Below are 26,149 nucleotides of genomic sequence, written 5' to 3' on the forward strand. Positions count from 1 at the left end.
TTTTGCTATTACGGTTGACGAAACTTGTGACATATCCATCCGTGGACAATTAATATTCTGCATTCGAACTGTGAATAAAAAAATGATATTTTGGAGGAATTCATGGGCTTTTATTAGGGGTGTGCGGGACGGGATCGGGACGGGAAAAATTTTCAATTTCCCTACTGAGTCGGGAAATGTTCAAAATTTCCCGAAGCTCTGAAAATCTCGAATTATACACGACATTTTCACTTAAAGTGATTTCTGGGATAAAAACTAACAATTTACGGTAAGTTCCAGAAATTGACAATGCAGAAAACGTCGAGAAATAACGACATTTTCAAATGACAATTCGGTATTTCCCGACTGCACGGGATCCCGAAAATTCGGGAAATCATTTCCCGAAGTCCGAATCGGAACGGGAATTTTTTTTCCCGATCCCGGTCCTGACTTTTCGGGATCCCGCACACCCCTAGCTTTTATGAGATTCCGAACACTGAGGCCAAAACTTAAAAAAGGGAGCGAGTGAGTCATTCATTAATTTATTTCGGTGATCAGAGCCCCCCCAATAATTTTGACAAGTCGGCGCCCGTGCGGCGGTCGATCCTAATGCTGGCAAGGGAAGTGAGGAGCGGGAAAGCGTCCAATCCAGCACGATAACAAACTCAGCAGCCAGTAGAACGAGGTTCACGTGGGAGTTCCTCCCCTGGACGTCGTGACTCTCGGTGCCACCGCTATTGTCTGGTTGGTCTGCGGTGTAATCTGAGCTTCCCACATCCCTTTCCAGAACTAGGACTGGCCGCCGTAAGAGTAGAACATACCTTTATAGTAGGAAGGAAAAGGAAAGCGACGAATTGAATGGAACTACTGATTACGTGGAAGGGAAATGAAAGAGAATAAAGAAGAGACAGACAACAGAGGACTAAGAACTTGAGGGGAAGAAGGATGGAGAAACTAGAAACAGAAGAAGTTCGAAACTCGGGAACCTGATTACGAGTAGAATATAAGAACAATGAATACAAAATAGACTGCGGGAATAAATTTGAAAATCTGAAATTAAATAAATTTAATAAAGCCTTTAGCACGGATTCCTACACAATAAAACTATTCAAATAGACAGGTATAAAGGGTATGAATGAAATTCTTACTAATATAGCCACTAAAATAAGAAAGGAACTGTAGCAAGCATGTTTGTTGTCAAAATTGGAAAACCTTGAATTCGAAAGTCTGTCATCCAAAGGTAAATACTTTCACAATATTAACGACCGATAACTTTGTAATATAACCAGAGAATTGTAAGGTATTAGTATAAACAATAAATAGTAAATATTTATAAAATATTTACTTTTTAAGAAGGGAAATCTCATTTTTTCTTCTAACCTTGTGTAAAAAATAGAAGGGTTATAGCGTAGGATGAGAACAAGTGTTTGAAGTTACCTTTAGCATTTTTTTTCAGAACATAGTTTGAATAGTTTGAGAACCTCTTGGGGCTTATTTAAATGGTTCAGTTTTTGTAGAGATTGGATGAGGAATTAAACGGAGCAGGTCCTAGGTAGATGTGAAGCCTAGTGCAAATATTGAGCTCATGACCTAGAGCCAAATGTGTCCTATAGAGTAGTTTTGAAAGAAATAACATTATATTTAATACACAATTAAATTCTAGGAAATTGACATACATCGGCTCATAAAATTGAATGCACAATAACCCTATTACGAACAAGAGAGATCAGTTAATATATACACTAAAATTCAATTTTGTGAGTGACTGTATGTTTCATTATTTGGGTGAGGATTTTTGCCTCTGTCATTTTTATTTCTGTGTATTAAAAAATAGGATGTAATGTTTAAAATTAAGTTTATGCTACTTGTAGCCTAATAACGCACTTTTATAGTGGCTATAAATGCCTATTAGGAGGTGATTGTACACCTCAAAATAGGCATTTATGTGATTATACACAAAATGCTTTGAATTACAAAAGAAAACCAAATCAATAAGTGTGCAACTGAGTGAAAAAATTAATTCATTTTCACTGTCTATTCTTATGTCTTATTAATTTTCATTTTTTTGGGCTCTAATTTGGCTGCCTGTTATACAAGTTTGTAATGTCTAGTGCTTCAAGTTGATAAACTGCAAGGAATTATACGCAAAAGTATGGTTGCATAGGAAAACCGTATACAGATATACACGATTCACGTGCAATAGTTACAGTTACAGCCGACCTTTGTGGCGGAGTGGTTAGCACAGCGTGCTACGACGCCAGGGGCCCCGGCCTGTGCATTGGTGTTCTTTGCGAGTATCCCTTCATCAATTTCATCATATCATCACTTATCCTCGTTGTCGTCATTAATCAAAACAACAAAAAACGAACAGTTACAGTACATGTTCAATATAGTGGGGTCGAGGGGGGCAGTTGCCCCCCAGTTTTCGCCACTTTTGCCCCCACACTATGCTAAACCTTATCTACGAAAGGAAATATACTGTCCTTGGCCCCTCCCCAGTTTTGGCACCTTGCCCCCCCCCCCCCCCCCCCCCCGGTTTTGGAACCCAATCGCCGCCACACGCTTTTGGTTTCTCTTTAATACATTCACCATAACAGTTACAATGTCGAGACTGTATTTTATGTAGCCCGTTTAGTGTCTTATAATATTAAAAATGTAAATTTTTACAATTTTGAGTCCATATTTAACTCCATACTTTGGTGAAAATAACTGTATTTCCATATTTAACACATTTTTACTACATATAAATCCGTTACAAGAGTAATTTATGATGTATCTGTCTCGACCGCCGGTCCGCGGCCCGGTACCGGGCCCTGTCGTCAATTAGACCAAACCGCGAGAGGTTCTTCTGTAGTTTTCAACTTGCAGCACAAGCTGGCAACCACCTAGAAAGATAACCTTCCGTTCGGGTTTCACCGGCGATAAATGGAAATTCCTTCTCGTCTGTGCTGACGAGAAATCAAAGTCGCTGAAGGGAGACGGATAGCCGTGCAACCTCGAAATTTCAATTTTAACGGTTGGGGCTTTCTCGATATAGAGCCGGAAGGGTTAAGCGACTTGCAGCCCAAGCTGACAACCACTTGGGAAGTTTGCCTTACGTTCGGGTTTTGACTACGTTAACAGAAAATGCCCGCGCGACAGTGACGGTGAGCGAGAAAAGAATCTAAGAGTGGGGTGCGTTGCAGAGGCGCAACCACCATTTTTTGTCTGGGATGGGGGGCAAGTAGGAGGAGGATAAACGTGCCAATAATAATAATAATAATGATATTATTATTATTGTTGGCATTTTTTCTGATATTTTTTCAACACGTTCAATTTCACATTAGCTAATAATGGAAAACAAGCGCACAAACTGTATTTTTGAAAGACAAAAAATACGAATATAATTATTTTTGTACATATTACATGTGTAACTTTCATGTAGAACATATGTTTTGCAGATATGCAACATGGAGAGACGTAAAATAAGAAAATAGATATACAACATGTTAACACAAAATTGTGCACGTATTCAATGTTTCTTTAATACATATATATTATTTAAATACATTACAAAATCAATTCATCCACTTCATAACAAACCAACAGCAAAAATGATGTAAATTGTCTCTCACATGTGTGTGCTCTATTTCCTCAAAACGATTGTTCATAGTGTACATTTCAAACAAAATTGTTTAGCAACAACAGTCTGAAGTACACATTTGGTCTTATTTCTCTCTCTAGTAATTTACAATGCATTATAGAAAATAATAATATTGCGAGGGAAGCGACCAAGAAAATTTTCAGATCGAAGTTTTGCAAACTTAAAACGATATTGATTTAATAGGTCGCAAATAATTTAACTTGGCGCCATGGCATTCTCTCTTTTATAACTTTTTTCATTTAGATCGTTCGGTTCACAGGTCCAACTCCTGCCGCCCCCCAACTACGGCTCTAAACTTGTTGAGACTGTAAGAAAAGTAGTTAATGTGAGCGAAGCGAGCAAAAAAATTTACTAAACTTATATTAAATGCATAAAATTTTAAATCGAAGGGGGCAATATTCCCTCTGTGCCCCTGAAGGTGCCCTTGGCCGTCAAGGTTTGACCTCCTTGCCGCCCCTAAAATTGATTTCCTTCCGATGTTGGGGAGGGGGAGGCAATGCCCTTCTGCCCCGCCTGTGGTTGTGCCACTGGCGCGATGCTTCCCGCCTCCAAACTTGGCGGTCGACGAAACATCACCACGGTCAATTTAGTTTGTGCACCAAATTTCATTAAGAAATACATTAAAGTGGAAATATTCTGATTAATTGGGATTTTTCTGTGTCCGAAATAGGACATGCCAATTAAAACTAGCATTTACCAAATTAATTTAGTTATATACGCCAGAGGAAAATAAAAGATGCCATTACACGCAGTCGTTTCAATTAATTTAAAGCAAATTTAATTTTTGTCAGCAAGCCTAGATATAATCGAACTATCACTCTCTATGATTATGCCATAATTTATTTGTTAATATTAAATTTTGAGGGTATATATTAATTTACATATACAGATAAAAAATATACGAGTAAAATTGTTGGTATTGAGGCATCGACTTTTAATAAACGAATTTACCGGCCCGCCGGCTCACGAAGGTTGAGAATCACCCAAGAGCCCAGGTTGGGAAACGCTGATTCATAGTGGTGTATTTTGTCCAGGAAGAAACACATGCCATTTTGCAACTTCATGTTTTGTTTGCAAATCTGTCGCGTGCTGCTTCTGTGAGACCGTCTGGAATGTGGAACGCCATTGTAGACGTCCTTTGTAATTAACAATGCAACGGAGAAAGTAACCGGTTAGAAAGAAATTAACTCCTGCTGTTGCTTGGTAAACATGTGTCTCACAACTTGGTGAATTCAATTCTTTACGTGAGTGATTTATTTACTCGGAAAAAGCAAACAAGAATTTACATTTTAGAAAATAAATATCCTTTATGGTCAGTGGCTCGACCAGCAATTTCGTAATAAGGGACTTCTTCTTCTTCTTCGTCCTCTTTCACCTTTTGCCTCATAGCGTCGGTGTTGCCTCTATCCACTCCTTCCATCTCTCCCGTTCCTTTGCCATCTTCATTTTTCTTATTCCTTTTCCTTTCTCTGGTCCAATTTCTTCTATTCCTTTTTCAAATGTCTTCCGGGGTCTAGCTCTTGTTTTCCTTCCTCCTGTTCTAGCTTCCTTTAATTGTTTCCCTTTTCTATCTTCGTTCATTCTTACCACATGTCCGAACCATTTTAATTATCTTTGTATCAGTTTTTCTTCTAATTACTTCTGATTTAATTCTCTGATCCTTTCCTTCCTTTCTTCTTGTTTTACTAACTATTCTACGGAAGCCTTTCATCTCAACTGTCGTTATTTGTTTTACTTCTTTTCCTCTTATTGGCCAACTTTCACTTCCGTATAGGAAAACTGATTCCACTACTGACATACACTTGTGGTTTAGTTTTGGTGTATATTTGCCATTTTCCGAAAAGTAATTCCCCCAGGGGGCTTACTATTAGTAAGTACGTGGAGTGGCGCCCACGAGACCCTGACAGAAAACCAGCCATGGCCTGGAGGCTGAATGGAATAAACAACCAAAAGGTCCCCTATCGCTAGGCCCATCAGCCGTATAGAAGATTCAGAGATTGATTGAATTGCTTTATTTTACTTCGCTTATTGTGCCACTTTTGGCTAATTTGAGAAAATGGGAATGAGTGATGATATGAAATTGATGAATGGACACTCACAAACATCCATGCCCACGCCGGAATTCGAACCCGGGACCCCTGTCATCGTAGCGCGATGTTCTAACCACTCCGCGACGGCGGCCAGCATGATTCAGAGAAGAAATAAATGCCTCGGAATAAGGGGACATGGCCATAAAATGGAAAGGGGGTCCTTTGTTGCTTCGCAGTCAGTCCTTACATAGCAATCAGTTCCTCTACTTCGTGTTAGATCTTTCTTTTTTAAAAAAGGAAAGGTGGGCAAATAATATATTATCATCCCGACGCCCCCCCCCCTTCTAGGTCACTGGTTCCAGAATTTGTCGACACGTACTGCACTCCCCTAAAAGGGTGACAGCGTTTGCCACTATGATGTTAAGGAGCTCATAACAGTTCGTGTGAGTACTCCATTGGAAAAAATATTGTCAGGAATGGAAAAAAAATAAGTTACAACAAATAAGGGAAAAAGATAAATATACAGGAACAACAGAAAGCAATCATCAGTAACAACTCTCACCTTCAAACACCGCGTAATGTCGCCCCCCGTGGCGTAGTGGTTAGCACATCGCCGGGTTTGATTAACGGCCTGGGCATGGGTGTTTGTAAGTGTCCATCATCAATTTCATCCTTTCATCCACACCTTCGCAAATTAGCCGAAAGTGGCAGAAAAGCGAATGGTAACACTGTTAAGCCTTGTTTCCATGTTAATATAAAACATTAAAATGGTGACCAAGGTGAACTTTTATAGTATAAAAAATATACATAAAAACGTAACGTTTCCACCCTCTAACAGGGCAAATATTCGTCTGCAGAAGGCCCTGTTAGAGGGTGAAAATGTTACGTTTTTATGTATATTTTTTATACTATAAAAGTTTGCCTTGGTCAGCATTTTAATGTTTTAGAACAGCAAAGTAAAATAAACTAAATCAATCAACTCTCACATTCGATAACGTGGTGGCCAACGCTGTAACTTGCAGTTATGGGGCCTGCACATCATCGAGAATTGATATAGCTTTTTGGCGGTATCCAATGTGTTCACATTATCAGTTATCCATAACCTTCATAAAAATAAAAGTGAACGTCAGCGAAGACGCTTGCAATAACATGAGTGGGAAGCAGAAGAGGACAGGAATATTTCCTGTGAAGAGGGAAGTGTCACATTTAATATACAGGGTGGCTCAATAAGTCACTTAACACCCTTAGTACAAGGCCACTGCGGAATGGAACGTGAAAATGGCGATGACCAATCGTTGCCTGGCCAAGGAGGAACCACATTGACGTCAACCGCATGGTCGGCAGCCATCTTGATGTCCGCCATCTTGAAATCAACTTCAGAAATTTAAATGAGAAGGGGGTCGTGCGACATATCAGAATGGGCTAGAATTTCACCAGGAAAACAACTGTGACATTTGTTTTCACCTAACTTTAAATTTAAGGGCGATTCCGCATGGGAGAGTGACACATCCTTTCCTTTTTGCTTAAATGTTTATTGTTCAAATTATCGTTAGTATGTGATTATGTGGTATTTATTGTTTAGACCAATCACTGAAAATGTCCGGATATTGACTTACCGGTATGTACATATCTTGTAGTATTGGTTGACATGGGAATTACGATTGTGTTTTGTCTTTACATAAAAGTTTAAAAGAGTGATGATGTGAATTGATCGTGTCAAGAGTAGCACATTTCCTTTTTCACTGATCTGAACGAAAATGCTACTAACATGTGAGGAACGGATTGCCATCAAATTGATGTCAGGAGAGTACGCGTGATATTGCCGCAGACTTCAATAACCGCAATCCTGCAAGCCAACCGGTGTCACATGTGGCCGTCAGCCAGTTGCTGGCAAAGATTCAAGATACTGGATCTGTGGACAACAAGCCGCGACATGGACGTCCGAAAACAGCCACGGATGAGGGTACTGCTGTAGCGGTGTTGGCATCATTTGCAATGTCCCCAACCCGTAGCACACGGAGACTGGCGCTGGAAAGCGGTGTCAGCAGGGGTTCAATTCAAAGGATTGTACGTGACCACCACTGGCATCCGTATAAGATACAGCACCAGCAGCACCACAGTGAGGACGATCCAGACAGGCGTTTGCAGTTTTGTGAGTGGGCTATAGCACAACTGCAACGTGACCCTGCCGTCGGTAGCAAGATTCTGTTCATAGATGAGGCTAATTTTTATGTGTCGGGGGAGGTGAATAAGCAAAATCTGCTGTACTGGTCACCCGAAAATCCACATTGGACAGATCCCAGCAAGGTGACGGGAGGCAGGAAGCTAATGGTGTGGTGTGGTACTTGGGGTTCCCGACTTGTTGGTCCATTTTTCATTGAGGGAAACTTAAATGCAGAGGGCTACTTGCTTCTGCTACAGGAGCAGATCTTACCATCCTTACTGTCTGAGGATGGGAGCTATCCTGAATGGTTCCAGCAAGATGGTGCTCCACCGCACTATGGGATGATAGTCCATCAGTACCTGGATCAACAATTCCCTCACCACTGGATTGGTCGCCGAGGGACTGTGGAATGGCCTGCACGCTCACCTGACCTGACACCATTGGACTTTTACCTCTGGGGACACCTGAAACCCATTGTGTATGCTACAAAAATCAGGGATCTGGCTCATTTGCGCACACGCATTGTGGATGCCTGTACTGCAATAACTCCTGAGGTTCTTCAGAATGTGGTAAGGTCATGGGAGAGACAATTACATGTGTGTGTTGCACAAGAGGGACGTCATATTGAGCACGTGTTTTAACTTTGTGGTATTGCTAACTCTGCAACAATTAAAGTTAGGTGAAAACAAATGTCACAGTTGTTTTCCTGGTAAAATTCTAGCCCATTTTGATATGTCGCACGACTTCCTTCTCATTTAAATTTCTGAAGTTGATTTCAAGATGGCGGACATCAAGATGGCTGCCAACCATGCGGGTGACGTCAATGTGGTTCCCCCTTGGCCAGGCAACGATTGGTCATTGCCATTTTCACGTTCCATGCCGCAGTGGCCTTGTACTGGTGGTGTTATTGAGCCACTCTGTACATGCAAATAGCATACGAAATTACATATCTTGTGTAGAAGAGCGTTTGTTCATCTAGTTGTCCTTGCTTGCTACGGCAGACGGTGAATGTAAAAGGAATATTTGGTGAAAGTAACAAATATTTTCTTCTCTCTTCCAGATACCCTTATGTCTTGAGTTTGTAAAGAAGGAGAATTGTTTCCATCACAGCAGTGAAGTACTGGGAAATCTCATCTTAGCGTTCATCGAAATGAAACACTACCAAGGTATATGCCATTTTATTTTCTAGTTAGAATTTCTACTTCTCTTTCAGAACCTAAACTACGGTCCTTATTCAGTCTCTCATTATTTAATGCCAGTTGATTACCCGGCGTTGCCTGGGTGTTTAATGAATTCTAACTATAGCGTAAAATGTAACAAATTTTATTTACAGCTATTTAAAAGTATAAGTACAGTATACAAATTATAAAGTAATACATTTTACAAATTCACTATAATATAAATTTAAGTCAAAACTTGATTATGAATAAAATTTTTAGTTCCACCTCCAGAAGCAAGAGAAAATAAATTAAACGGCGACCCCGAAAACCATGGATTCTACACTAATATCAATCGTTTTACATTTCACCCCTACCCCTAGGGGTGTCAGAGGTATCTTGAAGTTGACGGCATGGGGAGTGACACTATTAATCTTAGCGACCCCGAAAACTATGGATACCACACTAATACCGGTCGTTTTACATGTCACCCCCTCCCAACCCACCCCTAGGGGTATCACAGGTATCTTGGAGTTGAACGCCATTGGGAGTGTCACTATTCATCTTAGCGACCCCGAAAACTATTGAACCCACACTAATATCGGTTGTTTTCGATTATTTTTACATGCCACTCCCTTCCCACCCTACCCCTGAGGTTTCCTGGGGTGTCTTGCAGTTAAACGGCATTGGGAGTGTCACTATTCATCTTAGCGAACCTGAAAACTATGGATTCCACACTAATATCGGTGGTTTTGGATTATTTTTTAATGTCACTACCTTCTCACCCCCACCCCTAGGGGTGCCAGGGTTGTCTTGGAATTGAATGGCATTGGAAGTGTCACTATTTATCTTAGCCACCTCAAAAACTGTGGATTCCACACTAATGTCGGTCCTTTTACATGTCACCCCTTCCCACCTCCACCCCTAGGGGTTCCAGGGGTGTCTCACCCCCACAGTATTTCTTTCGAGATTGCAAGTGATACGTGTTCCAAGTTTGGTTGAAATCGCTCCAGGCGTTCGATAGTTATGCTGGAACAAATACACATACATCCATTTTTATATATTAAAAAAAAAAATATTGAGATGATAAAATGAATTAAACGCAAAACATTTTACAGCCAGGGATCAGCCTTCAGAAGAACAATTGTTTGTAAGAAAATATGGTATTACGAGAAATAGGTTTTATCAAGTTTTGATATTCTGGAGTATATATTACTTATTTTAGATCTGAAGTGTTATGTTTATAAAATGGACTTAAAACAAATTTGACGGAAGCTTTGAAAAAAAATGAGTATGAAATTTTTCGTATTCTATTGTTAATTCGTTTCGCTTTTCTACCTCCCTAGATTAATTGCACAGTGTCCATTGCTTGTCAACGCCTGATTTCATAGCACACTAGGAAACGACTACATCACAGAGGCAGGCATTTGTCACGATTAGTTTACGTAGTGCTAAGGTTAATCTAAAAATAACATTGTTGTAATTATTATTTATCATTGTCTGAAATATGATATTTTTATTGAATAACTATATTAAACACAATTGATTATTTTTATTTCTTTTTTAAAAGAAAAATAGTTTTTCTTCGTAAACATGATTGCAGAAGTAAAAAATAATGCATAAATTATAATTTATTTAGCACAAAAACGTTATGAACAGAAAAGTAATCACTGCATCCCTTTAGAAATAGCTATTTTATGGTAAATATGACGTGGCGCTGGTCCACTCGGCAAATCGTTTGACTCGTACACGGTCGATCCTGTTTGATTTACGGCGTGCGTGAGCCAGAATAGGAATATTTCTCTCAATGTTCCCGCACATTAGTGACTGTCAGAAATACAATACAGGAACCACTTTATTAAAATGTGGTAAGAATAATGTAACAGGATATATTTAGAATAATTAATCTATTTAAAGTGTTCATGGATGTAAGTGCAACTTTTGTTGATTATTTTGACCCTCTCCTTTGTAACGGGCAGGCAAGTCGTTAGAAAAATCTATGATTACTTCAGTTCGATTGTTGGGTTATCACTAGATGGACAAGTGTTATCTCTAGTTTATTATCCTATGACTGGGTATTCTATTGTCAACAATTAAACATGTAAAATTGTTCTTTAATTCATCCTTGTGTATATAGTAAAGCTATAATTGAGGCTTTAGAATCAAATGATATTATCACTAGATCATGTGAGGCTTATTATTGTAATATTGTGTTCCATAGTACAGTCTCGGACAGTTCTGGGTTGTAAAGACCCTGTTCAAATATGTATCATGAAAGTAAGCCCTCGATGTGTGACCACAAAGCGCCTTTCGTACAGACACCTAACCAACACACACAGGCAGTGGCGGATTACCAAATAGGCCCACTAGGCACGTGCCTAGGGGCGGCAACTCTTGGGGGCGGCAAATCTTTTTTCCAGAATATCAAGAATAATAAAAAGTGTCTTACGTACACAGTGACAATTTAGACCTATGAAACCAATGTTTCAAATCAACGGTTTGTAACACTTTCGCTTCATAAGAAAGAAACCTCGATGTATCAAATTTATGTGTTATCAAGAAATGTTTCGTCTGCTCTGTCTCCTTCAGGAGCCAATCAATTTGTTTTCAACCCGTGCTGTGGCTTTTATCGCTTACAATGACAATGCAAGCCTCCCAGCCCTTGTTGGTTTGTTTTTGTAAATACATACCACTCGATCTTCCACTAAGCTTTTGTTAATGGCCAGGCAGGAAAAAAGATTTTTTTTTTCATGCAGCAGGCAGCATGAAGCGAACAAAGTTAAGTGGGGCGGCTTATCGTAAACTTGCAAACGAAAAGCGTGAAAGAGAAGCAACCTTACAGAAAAAGCTTGGTACAGTGGGCACGTTTTTTAGGCGAAAGGAACAAGTGATTTCCGAAAGCAGTTCAAAAATTGAAGTGGAAGCGGCTACACCGAGTGAACTCTGTGAAACGCAAAATGTCGAAAATATTGTGGGTTTAGTGGAGGAAGAAAGTACACCTTAGGTACTGTCCCCTCAGTTCGTAGGAGTTCCTGATTGTGACAGTGAGAGTGCAAATTTCGTTAGTTACGATCCTGCCGAGTGGTTTCTGAATGAGTCTACAATTGACATTCTTCTAAGACGTGGAATTAATCAGAATGCTGGAAACGATTTTTCTAAATCGCGAAGACTCATAGCAGGTAAGACAAGATTTTTAAATAATAGTGTTTTTTTTCGTAAACTTGTAAATGACGAATCAATTTTGCGGAATTATTTGGTATATTCGTGCAGCACTGGTGCCGTTTATTGTGCATCATGCAGGTTGTTCAAGGGCAAGACAAACATCGCAACTCACGGCATTTCAGACTGGAAAAGCATTTAAAATATTCTAGCATCACACGAAAAGTAGTGAGTGGTGAATTTAATTTCTCAATACATTACATAATTTTAGGTATAGCACATACAGAAAATGAATGGTTTGTTATTGATTTTTATCCTTTGTTTTTTATTTCAGTATGTTCACTAATTTTTAAATTAGCCTGTAAAAATACTGCAAATAAGTTACTACTTTTCTTTTCAGAAGGGCGCACATTAAGTTTGTGCCTAGGGGCGGCGAGGAAGCTTAATCCGCCATTGATCACAGGTATACATCTCAGTAGACTGAGCAGTGATGCCAAAGAAAAATACGGTATGAACGGAAGTAATGCCTCGAGTTCTCGACATGGAGTAATACTTGTTCCAAGGTATGGTTGTTTATTTAATGTTATTTGGCATGACTGCTCCGTCTACTGAGATGGATACCCGTGAATGGTATACAAGCCGCAGAATTGCCACGTTGGTTGTGTTGTCTGTACGGTAGGTGCTTTGTGGTCACGCATCGAGGACTTACTTTCATGCTATTTAAACGGGGTCGTTACAACCCAGAACTGTCCAGCACTGTACGTTGTGTCCTGTTATACTGATCGCGGGCCCAACTGGCTGCTCACCCACTTCTTGCTACGTAGTTCTATTTGTCCACAAATTGTCTTCGGGGGTGTGTGCCTTGATGAGTGTCAACAACCTCAGTTGCGAAATGCGAAGTTAAAGCTGTAGGGGTAACATCGCTCTCCCGTTACAACGTTGCCAAGCGTACGTCTGTTTTTGTCACTTGCTTGTATTAGCTTGTTTGTGCAGTGTTTAGATGTTTTGTGCACTAATTTTCCGTGATTTGTGTTCTATTGTACAACTTTAATCCAATAACGGCGCTGATCAACTCTCTCTCTCCCGTTTTACAGTACGTTTGGCAACATGCTGTGTATCCGACACTCATTTGTTTCTTCCCGCCAGGAACTCTGGGTGTCTTGTGACTCGAAAATGCCCGATGTCAGTCGAAGAGAAGTCAACTGATCGATGTTTCGTTGTCTCCCAGCCTCCAGCTGGAAACACGAACAGTATAGAAGATGTTCGTATTGAATAGTTTATCATGCTGAGTATAGTTGTTTAATATGAATAGTGGAATGCCTATTGATGGGACGCCGTACGCTCGATGTCTGTGCGCATCTTTCTGCGCACAGCTGCAAGTAGTTCCGGCCTAGCGCTGTTTGTCAGCACCACTCAGGGGCTAAGCAACGGCAAATGTCATTGGAAAGATCAGGCCAAGGAGAATCAACAGAAGTAAAAGAGTAGCAGACTAAAGAGTTCCTGCCGAAAGGGGAAGCAGGAAATAGCTTCCTTCTCGGCGGCCGATTCCGGCCCCCGTGGCGGAGTGGTTAACACATCGCGCCACGACGCCAGCGGTCCCGGGTTCGAATCCCGACCTGGGCATGGATGTTTGTTAGTGTCCATTCATCATTTTCGTCATGTCATCACCCATCCCCATCTTCGCAAATTAGCCAAAAGTGGCACACGAATCGAGGTAAAATGAATCAAATAGCTACAAATCACTACTTCCCAGACCATGCGGACCGCCGACGTCAGTTAGTACCTTCGGACAAGCGTGAGACACCCGACTAGGGCCTTGTATTCACCATCGGACTCCGCTAGTACGTACCTTACCAGTCCGTACTGGCCGACGCCGTTAAAAAGCATATATAGCCATTGTAATTTACCGTACTCCTTGCTGTGGTATGAACACAACATATAGGATATCCAGCAAGCATTGAGATTTTCTGAAGTCCCAGTCCTTTCCATTGAGAGAATTAGAAACTTTTGCTATAAGTCTAAAAAGGTCGTGGCGCTGGAACGTTGCACATAACCAATCTGAAAGTTTGATGTAAGTCGGATGATAGCAAAACAGAGAACATATACTAATAGGGTGGTCCAGAAAGATGTTACCACTTATATGGGAGGTTTAGTTACTGATATTTATTGATGTTACCACTTAACATCAAAAACATAAAAAAAATGTATTTCACAAATCAAACATAATGACAACAAAATAAACATAACTCAACCTCCCATATAAGTGGTAACATCTTTTTGAAGCATCCGTATAACTTATACTACGATGATATAGGAACAGAGATCCAGCATGTAAGGGAGTAAAAGTGGCCAAAGCATGGTATAGACCACATCGCCTCAGCTACGGCTGAGATGAAGATTACATAGAGCTAGCTCTACCATTCGGTGTTTTCATGGCAATATGCAATGAAAGGAGCAAATTTACTTGCTTTTTCTTGGCGTATTTTAATTCTAAACCTGTATATTGCCAGCAAATTTAAATTATAATATTTCTATTTTTTTCTTTCAGATGATTGTCTCCATACAGGAACGATATTATAATCAAGTGATATTAATATAAAATCATTAATTTACACACATACGAAAACTGACCATGTAAAGTATGTAATACGGATATAGTAGTTATTGCAACAATGCCTTGGGAAGGCATTGAGAAGAATCCCTTCCAGTTGTGGACATTGTAAGTGCGATGAGCGGGCCAGAGTCCACCAGCAGCGGCAGTTCGGTGCTTCGCTATCTCTACTGGAGTTCCGAGAAGTTAACGCCGCGCCAGTTCGTGGAGAAGTACTCTCTGCCCCGACTGGTGAGGATCAGCGACTCCAGCCAGGCGGTGTCCAACGTGGATCTCTCTCAGCCGCTGGTGCTGTATCGCAGCTACAGGAGCACCAACGTGCAGGCCAAAAATCTCAAACTGAGCAGATCTGGAAAATGGAAGGAAATAGGCTCGGGTGTTGTCGTACCCGAATCTTACACAGGTAAGATATTACTATTAAATGCACCATCTTGTATATATGTTACGTTTAGGTCGTTCGCGGGATGGAGCGGGATACCCATCACATCACCTCCATCAACATTCTGAATGTGTGCAACCCTACATCTGTACGGCCCATGTGCCTTCACTGTACGGTCCAATACACAGGGTATAGATTTACTTTTGCATTTTATAATATCTAGCTACAGCTGTGTTTATAAATAAGTATGAAGATGTCATTTTTAGTAACAAGTGAAATACAAATTTTAACAGAAGTTGTTTCAAAACATAGCTACATAAATTTAATAATTTTATTATTACAAAGAATAAAGAGGAATGCTAGGTTTTTAAAACATATTGTGTGTTTGTGTGTTGACCAGAATTTCCACAATTTTCCCAAAATGGGAAAACACGGAGAGGAATGGAAAGGGGTCGGATAGAAAAAAAGGAAGGTAGGAGAAGGAAATGGAAAGCAGAGAAAAAATTAAAGAAAAGATGGGATGAGATAGAGGAGGATGGAATAGAACAGTATAGGGTACGATAGGCAAAGGAAAGAGAAGAAACCAAGGGAAAGGAAAGAATGTTGAAGAGATAGAAAAGAAGGGAATGGAAGAATTCAAAATTAAGGGAGAGACTAAGGAACCAACCTAAAGCAGAATGTCCGGAAGCAAGGTTCGAACTTGTAATCTACTGTACTATTCACAGATGAATGCATCATCTTAAAGCAAACATTTCTCTCTATATGCAATGAAATCAACACACGTACCTTCTCGCTGTCTCTTTATAATCAAAGTGGTCCGGATTGAATCTCGGTGAAACAGATGTGGAACAGGCTTAAACTAAAAAGGGGAACCCCCCAAAAATAGCCGGTTCCTCCACCATGTTACGTTTAGGTCTTCGCTGGCCAAACATCTTGGCTACGAGAGGAGTTTGAATGTGAGAAGGGGGAATAATTAATACTCCTTAGACCTTCTCTTATTTATTATGCACAGGCCGAACAGGTAAAAGGGTGAACAGGCCTCAACTGGATTTGAACTACTAAACACTGATACTTAAATTTCTGGGGTCATCACTGTACCTGATCTGGTCCTTCGGCTAGGTCGCGTCGGCGCCGTGTGCTCCGTTGACTCTGCCCTACCTTCGCACGGACACATTACACGAGTCGCACCACTTAGACCAACCGCTCGCCTTGCCTGCTCTGTTCAGACTCTCCCTGGCGACTTCTCGTCACCCGAGACCTGGCTCTCGTTTTTGTGACGATATAGCATTTTGCTTCTGGCTCGTGATATATATAAAGGTTGTCTCAAAAAGATGGGACATTTTTGAACGGTGGTATAGAGATGAAACTAAATAGTTGTGAGGGATTTAATGATGGAACTGATTTGTGCGTGTGAAGTGGTTAGCATATCGCGCTACGACGCCAGGGGTCCCGGTTGGTTGGTTGATTTGGCGTTTTAAGTCCATTGTATGCACAGTAAGGCTAATCGGGACTGTACCTACAGTTTAAAGTGGGATTCGAACCCTGGGCATGGATGTTTGTGAGTGTCCATTCATCAATATCATGATTGTCATTACTCATCCCCATCTTCGCAAATTAGCCAAAAGTGGCACAAGAAACGAAGTAAAATAAAGCAAATCAATCAATGATTAGTGCGTGGGATACCATTACATACTTATTCCTCTGAAAAAGTGGGTAGGTTTATGGCTTGATGATGACGTGCAGTAGATAACGACCTTTTCTAAGCAACCAATCCTGCAGTCGTCGAAGGACATGCTGCATAGCTCGATGTAACATGTACACAGGAATCTGATATATATTCTTCAGTTGTAGCAGGTCGAGTGGAAAGGATTTGCGAGGAAATAATTTTTGAAATAGAGAAATTCCGAAAGAGTAAACAGCCCTTGTTTTCAGCATTACTATTTGTTTGATTTTTGTTAATTAGTGTCGCTTCTCTGTCACTTTCTGATAATCACGACGATGATCATATGATGAAATTGATGAAGTAACACACAAAATTACCTATACTCTGTCCCGGGAATCTATGAGCTCGAGAGGGCTCGACTAATAAACAAGCATAACGGAGCGGGAATGCGTGGAGAGGGAAAAGCGACTGCCGTTACCTGCATTTGGAGCAGCGTGGACTGCTTCACGGGATAGGGTACATGCCCAGACTGGTATTCAAACCCGAGACCCCTGGTGTTGTAGTGTGCTCTGGTAATCACTCCGCCACAGAGGTCGTCTTTCAGAATTACTACAAAATGATAAAGGACTCCTTGTTACTGAAATCAAAGAGCACAAATAGTTTGCTTCTTTATGAATCTATAGCAACGGTTGCTTTTGTTTCGTCTTTTTTTGGACTAGAACATTTTCACGTCTTTTTTGAGGCCATGAGAGACAGCCTTTCTGGAAATACCTTAACCGCTCCTTCCCCACAACCTTTCCCTGCGATTATTATTTTGCTTGGTCTCTTGAGAATATCAAACTTCTGATGGTATAGAAGAACACATAAATCGAAAGAGGATATGTTTAAGATTTTGTTTATGTTGAGAAAAATCGAAACTTCCATTTGATTAGGTGTAACTTGAATTTAAGGTTGCTACTCCAAGGAATCCAAGGTATTCTCTAAATAATTTGTCATCATTGCCCATTCCGACGATAATGATATAAATACACAACTGGTGCAAAACTGTCACTCTTCCCAGGACCAGCACCAGTTGTGCATTTATTTCAATATCGCCCCCTCCCAAATGTGCAGTGCTACAAGAAAAATCTCGGCTGTAGTACATAAACTATTACGTTTGCGTGCGTATAAGTTGCAGTTGATGCAAGAACTTAAGCCAAATGACAAGCCACAAAGACAAAACGCCTCTTATGCTACAGAATACGTGGAGAGAAATTGAATTCAGGTTGGACATCCTCCATATCACAAAAGGAGCTCATGTGGAGCTATACTGAGTTGTGCTGAGTTGTAACTACTACCAATAACACTTGGTGAGTTTATCTTCATAATGCTTCCTTTTTTTATCTACTTCTATCCATATTAAAACCACAAACTTTTAAAAACTGTCAGTCCCATTCCGGACACCCTGTGTAATAATTAGTTGCAGTATTGGACAATATACCACTTTTGGGGGGAATCCCTGAAAATCCCTCTCCACCCGCATACATTCAGGGGATTGTGCTTATGCCCTGGTATCTTTTAATAATAAACCAGGACGTCATTTTATCATAATTTCGAATACCCCGTGGTTTTTTGGCTGATTTATTAGTTTTTTCTGAGATTACATTTTTTTTTATTTATACTAAAAGTACTTTGGTTTTACTGGTTATCGGAACAAACAAGGTTTATATACATATAGTGATGAATGTAATTTAGTTTTAGTAGATGAGTAAGTGTTTAGTGAACGCCGTTTATCGAGTGAAAGTTTAGGGAATGAAATGGAGAGATCTAGAGAAATTTAGCAATTTTCGGAAAGGGACGACATTATCATGCAATTTTAAATGTTAGCATTAAAATCTCCGTAACATTAGTTAGTGGGACGGCGGAAATATGCATTTTGGTTTAGTGGTGCATCAATCTAGAAGTTTGAGAACGCCTGTTTTCATGGGCGTCCGGAAGAGGGTCAATGGGAAGCCACGGCCCTCCCTGGAAAATGAATGTCAATCTAAAAATTCTATATTTCACACATAATTTCATTTCAGTCACAGTAATTTGTTAATTATTATAAATTTGTTGAAGATATATGAACATTTTAGACTGAAATAGTGTTTTTTGAGGGGCATCACCATTTTGGGGGGAAATATGCGTGTTTTGCCATTCCTGGAAAAAATACCTTGTTTGCCCCTCCCTGGAAAAAATCCTGCGGACGTCCATGCCTGTCCTAGAATAAACGAATTACCGTATTTGACGGCGTATAGGACTCACTTTCATTTTCCTTTAAAAATAGGTCTGAAAAAGATACTCAGTTTTCGATTACCTTCATTTCTGGAAATTGTCTCTGTTCTGAGTTAGACGATTTCCTTGCGGTGTGTGACGAAGAATATTAAAATATATTCTTTCATAGTTAGATTAGATAAGTTATTTGTTGAAAGTAGGCCTACACATTACTTTATATTTGAAATACTCTAAATTAATTATAAATTCAGCGATACAGACTTTTCCTTATAAACGTAAACTAAAAATGCGATGCATCTTATACATTAGTTTCTTCTCAATAGATGGCAGTAAAATTGTAACAAATATTTCTTAATTTAACTTGAAAATATACCAACTTACAAATCATTGCGATCCAAAGAATTAAAAAAATATAAATAAGTTATGTATTATTGTGTAAATATTTGCAAGGAGATGTTTTTAAAGTCGAACTCGAAGAAATTGAAGCCAACTTCTGGTGAAGATTTTTTCTCCAAATGGCTACAAAGATAGACTCGAGGTTAGCGACAGTAAGTGGGTTGATCCCATGGTCCCAAGTACGTACGTACTAATCTCTTTTTGTACAACTGTAGTAGGGCCCTGTCTGCAGCTAACTAGAAAGAAATCAAGTACAATATGAATGGGTTTGGTGGATTTAAATAGATCTTGAACGAAACAACACAACGAAATCTGTAGGATCATCTGTCATAAAACCCGAGAATCCTTGAATACCATCGGAGAGGCCCACGTACCATATGACAGATGTACGAGAAAGTTTTTTTTCATTATTCCCAAGTAAGCACTGCAAGTGACCAGTGGTTCCAAAACGTTTTCGTTTCAAGGCTCCCTTAGTGTTTCAAGATTTTCCCGCGGCGTCCAAGTCAGAAAGTAGGCCTATCTAACACTTGCAACGCTCAGTTAATGTGGTTAGGTTGCTTGCCTAAAGTTAAAAAATAAACATACATACTAAATAAGTACACATTAGGAACAATCATATCATTGATTACATTTCAGTGAAAATATTGCAACATTTCGCGGTGCCACTGTAGGCTAGCCCCAGGCGCCGCGGCGTATACTTTGCTTGGAAAAACTGACTCAAAGTTAGTCACAAAAATTGTCAAAGCTTAGGTGGGCCATATTCGGGTCACCTACCTTATAGTATATTTAGTAATTTGCATTTTATATGCAAATAATATATTAATAAGCCACATATATTTGTGAGTGTGTAAATTAAAATATCTCTTTCCCCAACAGTCTTCGATGATTTCGCACTTTCCTTCACGGATACTTTCATAAGGCTTCCCAAGAGGTTTCGTTTTGTGATTAATTTTGCCAACGTGTATCCAGAGCACGTACACGTGCTAGTTTTAAATAAATAAATTGCGATGATAGCTTTTTGAAAAATTCAACGGTGCTTGATTTCCCTCCAGTTAGCTAGTTGAAGTTGAGATGTGGAACCTCCACCGGGATCCAACCCGGAAACCCTTGAGTACAAGGCGACAACCTTAATCACCAGGTTATCGAGGAGGTCCTCACTTTCTTCTTGCTGCGTTATCTACAGAATTCAATTGTTACTTCTATAATAACACAACAAGAGTTCTGCGTGCCTCTCGTTATGTATACTAACGCATTCGGTGCATTACGAAGGAACTTTCGTGTAGCATATGTTACCTTGGAGAACGTGACGTCATGTCTTTTTGGTGACTTAATCGATTGTAGCTCGTCCTGACTGTTAGGTCGATCTCTTTCCATGTGAAAATACCTGAAAAAGTATACAGGGTGATTGAAATAAAACTGACACATTTCATTATCAATGTATGTGAACAAGAATAAAGCTAGCAACAATTAATTATATCTGAAATGTAGCATAGATGTGGGAGTTTAATAACCTTTACATAGCATGCTGAAAATGCCCCCCTCTTGAAGGCATAGGTTGACAAGTTGTTCCATATTCCTCGCCGTTGGTTGGACTATTCTGTTGTCAATACTGGTTATTTCTTATGTAATGATCTCCGTTAATTCGTCCAATGTCCGAGGGCGCTTAGCGTACACGCTTCCATTACGATACCACCACAGAAAGAAATCTGGGGGTTCAAATCAGGTGATCTGCGTGGTCATTAGTTTCAGGAAATTATCCGGGTCCTCAAAGAAACAACGAATCAGCTCCAATGACTCATTTTATGTATGGGACGTGGCGCCATTCCGTTAAAAATATCCTTGACGTAGCTCAATACCATTCAATTCCCCAACAAACATAAAAATCGTAGCGCGTACTGCATCTTCGCAGCGACTGAGGCAATATGGAGACGACAGCTACCAAATCCAACACAGCAGAGCACTCTCTTGAGATGATTAGAATCGCCCAGATGCCCCGCGTCATCTGAAACTAACATGGATAATAGTATTCTTGTATAAATAAAAGGAAAGAAAAAATATGTTAGTTTTATATGAATCGCTTTGTATATATTGTTACGCGACTAAATATTGAGGTACTGGGTCTGTCACGTGGAATGGATCAGGGAAAAAAAGCAAACTCTGGTTTAGGATCGTGGGTAGCCCCTCATTGGCTCGATAGATAGAAAATGATCGAAGGAGCAGAGGTCACTTACCCAATGAGGTACGAGAGGCAGTCATCTGGCTTTTCTGGACTTAGCGGCGATGATGATGAAGGTACGGACGCGGTCTGTCGATGAAGGCCGAATCACACGGAGCTGGATTCCTCACTGGAATGCTCTAGTTGGCGCTGGACTGACTTTCAGACTGGCCGCTGGACTGTAGGTGACTAGGCAGTGTTCTAATTGCAACTTGCTTCTCTGCTAGATGCTGCGTTAACCTTGCCAGAGCGAACGTTTGGTCATGTGAAGATAATCTATGAGTTTGACAAAGAAAAGCTGTTATTGTCTGTGATTTCAATGAGGGGGATCAGGAATGTTTCCATGGCAATGAGCTTTATACACGACAAATCTGATTAGCCAATAATTAAAAGCTATATTATTGTCAGCGCATTACATGTTTGACACATTTATTTGAACATTTTCTTTTAAGGAATGAATTCGCGAACATCATGTATGAATACATATTCGAGTTCAATAAAAAGCATGTGTGTGTTGATTATACAGGGTAATTATAAATGATTCATCGGGTTTAAAGTGAAATATTTCCAAAGCTATTAATATAATATGCACGTGCTAATCATGAAACGAAAGAACACATATGAAAGTTTAATTTCTCATATTTGTAATCTTGGCGCCTGCCAACAGATTGTAGCACAAACCTAGTTTCCAAAACGGCATCTATGCAGCAGTTTTGGAATATGAGAAGTGTTTTTCCATTGTTACCGTACAACGTGCGTTCCCGAGACAGTTTGCAACTGCGCCGCCAGGTCACCAAAGCATTTTGCGATGGCATCGACAATTTAAGGAAACTGGTTGCCTGCATAAACGTTCAAGCGTTTCTGATGAAACAGTGGAGCGAGTTTTGTGAGTAGCTCACAGAAGTCAACATACCGCGCCAGTCGGGAACTTGTTATTCCGCAGCCAACTGTCTGGAAGATTTTTCGAACCCGACTGCAACTGAAACAGTACCGCATTGTTATTGCAAATGTTCCAACCGGATGACCTCGTCAAACGATATGAATTTTGTAATTCCATGCAGGACGCTATGAAGGACGATGGTTTTCTTGAGCTTCTGCTGTTTAGTGACGAGGCGACATTCCATTTGAGTGGCAAGGTTAATCGCCATAATGTTCGTATCTGGGGTACTGAACAACCACATGCTACAGTGCAACATGAACGAGATTCCCCAAAAGTTAATGTGTTTGCTGCAGTGTCCAAATCAAAGATGTACGGTCCCTTTTTCTTCGCAGAGAACACTGTGACGGGTATGTCATTCCTCGATAAGCAGCAGTTGCGGTTATTTCCACAAATGAAAGAGGATTACAATAACTTCGTATTCCAACTTGATGGGGCACCGCTCCATTGGCACACTGAGATGCGTCGCTACCTGAACGAAGAACTCCCACGCCGTTGGATAGCGCTTTTCCCATGGTCTCCTAGATCTCCTGACCTAACGGTTTGTAATTTTTCCCTTTGGGGGCATGTGAAAAATTAGAATTAGAATTAGAAATTCTTTATTCATGGGCGAAGTTCAGCCTGTGGCTGCTCTACCACTTAACCCGCAAAATCTATTACAATAAAACAAACAAAATACAATTACTACTATAACATAGGAATTCCATTACATTTTCACTTCTAAATATTTCAGTAATTAACACTCTAAAAAGATAAAAAACAATTTTACTAATTCACACACATCAAAGTCATTATGAATTATAATGAATGAATTATAATTATGCATTCAGTAATTAACACTCTAAAAAGATAGACAATTTTACTCATTCTCACACATCAAAGTAATTATGGATTATAATGAATGAATTATAATTATGCATTCAGTAGTTAACACTAAAAATATGAAGACAATTTTACTCATTCACACACATCAATGTAATTATGAATAAAAATGAATGAATTACAATTATGTATTCAGTAATTAACACTCAAAAAAGATAAAAAGACAATTTTACTCATTCACACACATCAAAACACAGTGTATGTGCCACCCCTACCAACAACTTTGGTTTAGATGCGGGATCGAGTGCCGAAACACAAATTTCCGTTGTGCATAAATCTCCATGAAGTTTAGAATAAGATTCCTGTTATTTAATGACTTCCCCTCGTACATTTTTCAATTTGCTTACCTGATATTAAAAGTGATAAATTTAGGTATTTTCATCTTATTTGTAGTCCAAAAATTATAAAATAGACTAATATGAAGACTTTAACATCAACCACTCAGCATATAGTTGTGGTTATAACATGGAAGTCAACAAATTTAGCAAATTTCGCACAATACAAAAATATAATTTCCATAGGAAACCATTTCCTTCCCATTATGAAATTTTGCACACAAATAGTCAATTGATGTCTTCAAATCACATATATTTTTAAAAAAATTAAAAATGGTGTTTTTGAGATTTTCAAAAAAACTTATTTTCAAGTTATGTAACGATATAACCTTTGTCAGCGAAGTTACAGGATTGACTTTTTAAACTTTTAACTGCGGTATTGAAACACTCGAATTGCTTTTTATTTAGATACATGATACGTGAATGTACTGGGTCTCCGAGAATGAATGCTGTTGTTTCATTAGGTCTTTGTGAATTATGTATTAAGTGTAATGGATTGAAAATGCTTTTATTTCATTCATTCAGTCAAAAATATTACGAACAACATTAGTATGTTTCAATATGCGCACCATTAACAGCACGAGACACGTCACAGCGATATTCAGTGTTGGTCCACACTCTACCAAGAACGTCTGGAGTACCGCTTGCAATTGCTTGTCTTTTTCTTTCCTTGTGGAGGTCAAGATCAATTCTTTGGCTGTGAACCTCATTTTGACATAGCCCCAGAGGAAGAAGTCTAATGGAGTGAGATCAGGACTGCTTGCGGCTCATGGGATGAGCCCACTTCAGCCAATCCACGTTCTGGAAATCGACGATTTAGCTCTTCTCACGCATGATTAGTAAAGTGGGGCGGTGCTCCAAGTGCGTGCCAAAAAGTAATCAAAGGGGGGTGGGATTCGTTTGAGTTTCTTCACGATAGAAATATAATATTTTTTAAATTTTAGTTGGCCCTCCTTCAATTGATCTGCAATTGTTTTAAAGGTTAAACGTATGAAACAAAACTACTAAATTTAACAAGAATGACAGAAAATAAAAATACATGAATACAATCTTCTTGAGTGACTGAATAAAATAAAAGTACTTTTAATCCATTACACATAATACATACTTCACAGAAACCTCATGAAAACCCACCATTCATTCTCGGAGACCCTGTACATGTTTTTGGAAATGGTTCCGCTCGACCACCAACAGGTGGCAGGCCTGCTCCTAACAATGACTCGTGGTCATGGCCGGATTAAGATGAAATTGGGCCTGATGCTGCATGCTGATAGCATTAACTTGAAAGCTTCAGTGAACAATAAACACAACGACGTTATAGTTACGTCACAGCGCAAAGAATAATAGTAACTGTATAATAAGTAACGCTGTGTCTAGGCGTCCGAAATTGGGGCTCCAAATTTCATTCTAAAAATTATTTTCAAGTTAATATAGCAAAAGAAAATTGTTCATTCTAGTTTGTTTTTTCATTTGGGCCTATTTCAGGAATGGGCCTAATGCTACAGCATCAATAGCACCCACCTTAGTCCGTCATTGGTCGTGGTGGCATTTAGTTGGAGTTACACAAGAAACGTAATTGACGCGGAGTTGAAGCAGACAGTTAACATTAAGTTCTGTGTTAAGCTAGGGAAAAGACCTACGGAAACGTAGAAAATGTTACAGCAAACCTATGGCGACCAGGCATTATCAAGAGGCTGTGTGTGTGAATGACACGAAAGATTTTGGGAGGGCAGGGGTTTAGTGGAAATCTATTCATGACCATGGAACCATCAACATCACATACAGCTAGGGTGACCAGACAGATACATTCAAAAGAGAGGACCGATCATGGCGAAAAAGGAGGACAAAGTCATAAAAAAGAGGACACCGCAAGAAATGGAAACACATTTTCCATTACTCATAATTTAATCAATATAATAGAAAATTACCAACACTTTGCTCACAGATACTTTTTCAGATGATATCTTTCAATAACTTCCTCTTACCTTTAAGCAAAGAAAGCAATCTCCTAATCTGTTATTTAACAAATGACAAAGAATATCTACAATTTGAAGCATAGAATTTTACTACATTTTCTAATTCTTGGATATTAGAATGAAATGTAACAAGTAAGATTCGCTTTAACTTATTTCCAGAAACCGAATTAAAATTTTAGATAGTTTAGATTGGGACACGAAATATGATTTTTTAATGCCGCGAACATTTCTAGAACTCTTTCAACAGTTTCAACAGCAGGGAAAACTGGCAGCCACCTTACAGTTTATCTCATATTCGATTCTTCTATCCTTTATAAGCTGGATATTTTCTTGCGAGATCAGTGGTGAATTTACACTTTCACTTCGTTAT

General features: G+C 39.5%; 1 protein-coding gene and 1 long non-coding RNA gene across 2 annotated transcripts in view; one reads left to right on the forward strand and one right to left on the reverse strand.

The window, feature by feature from the left end:
- Positions 1-14,846: 14,846 nt before the first annotated feature.
- On the reverse strand, positions 14,847-21,963 carry LOC145991368 (uncharacterized). Its single transcript, XR_014442046.1, has 3 exons — positions 21,666-21,963; positions 20,728-20,818; positions 14,847-15,092 (listed from the first exon to the last, which is right to left on the reverse strand). It is a non-coding gene; the product is annotated as an uncharacterized LOC145991368 (long non-coding RNA).
- Positions 14,861-26,149, forward strand: part of LOC145991366 (uncharacterized) — a 50,766-nt gene continuing 39,477 nt past the window's right edge. Inside the window, exon 1 of the mRNA XM_083127360.1 lies at positions 14,861-15,146. Within this exon, the coding sequence (XP_082983486.1) occupies positions 14,861-15,146 (286 nt within the window). The remainder of the gene's footprint in view (positions 15,147-26,149) is intronic.

This window comes from Lepisma saccharinum, chromosome 8, assembly GCF_977018435.1.
Source record: "Lepisma saccharinum chromosome 8, izLepSacc3.1, whole genome shotgun sequence".
NCBI lineage: Eukaryota > Metazoa > Arthropoda > Insecta > Zygentoma > Lepismatidae > Lepisma > Lepisma saccharinum.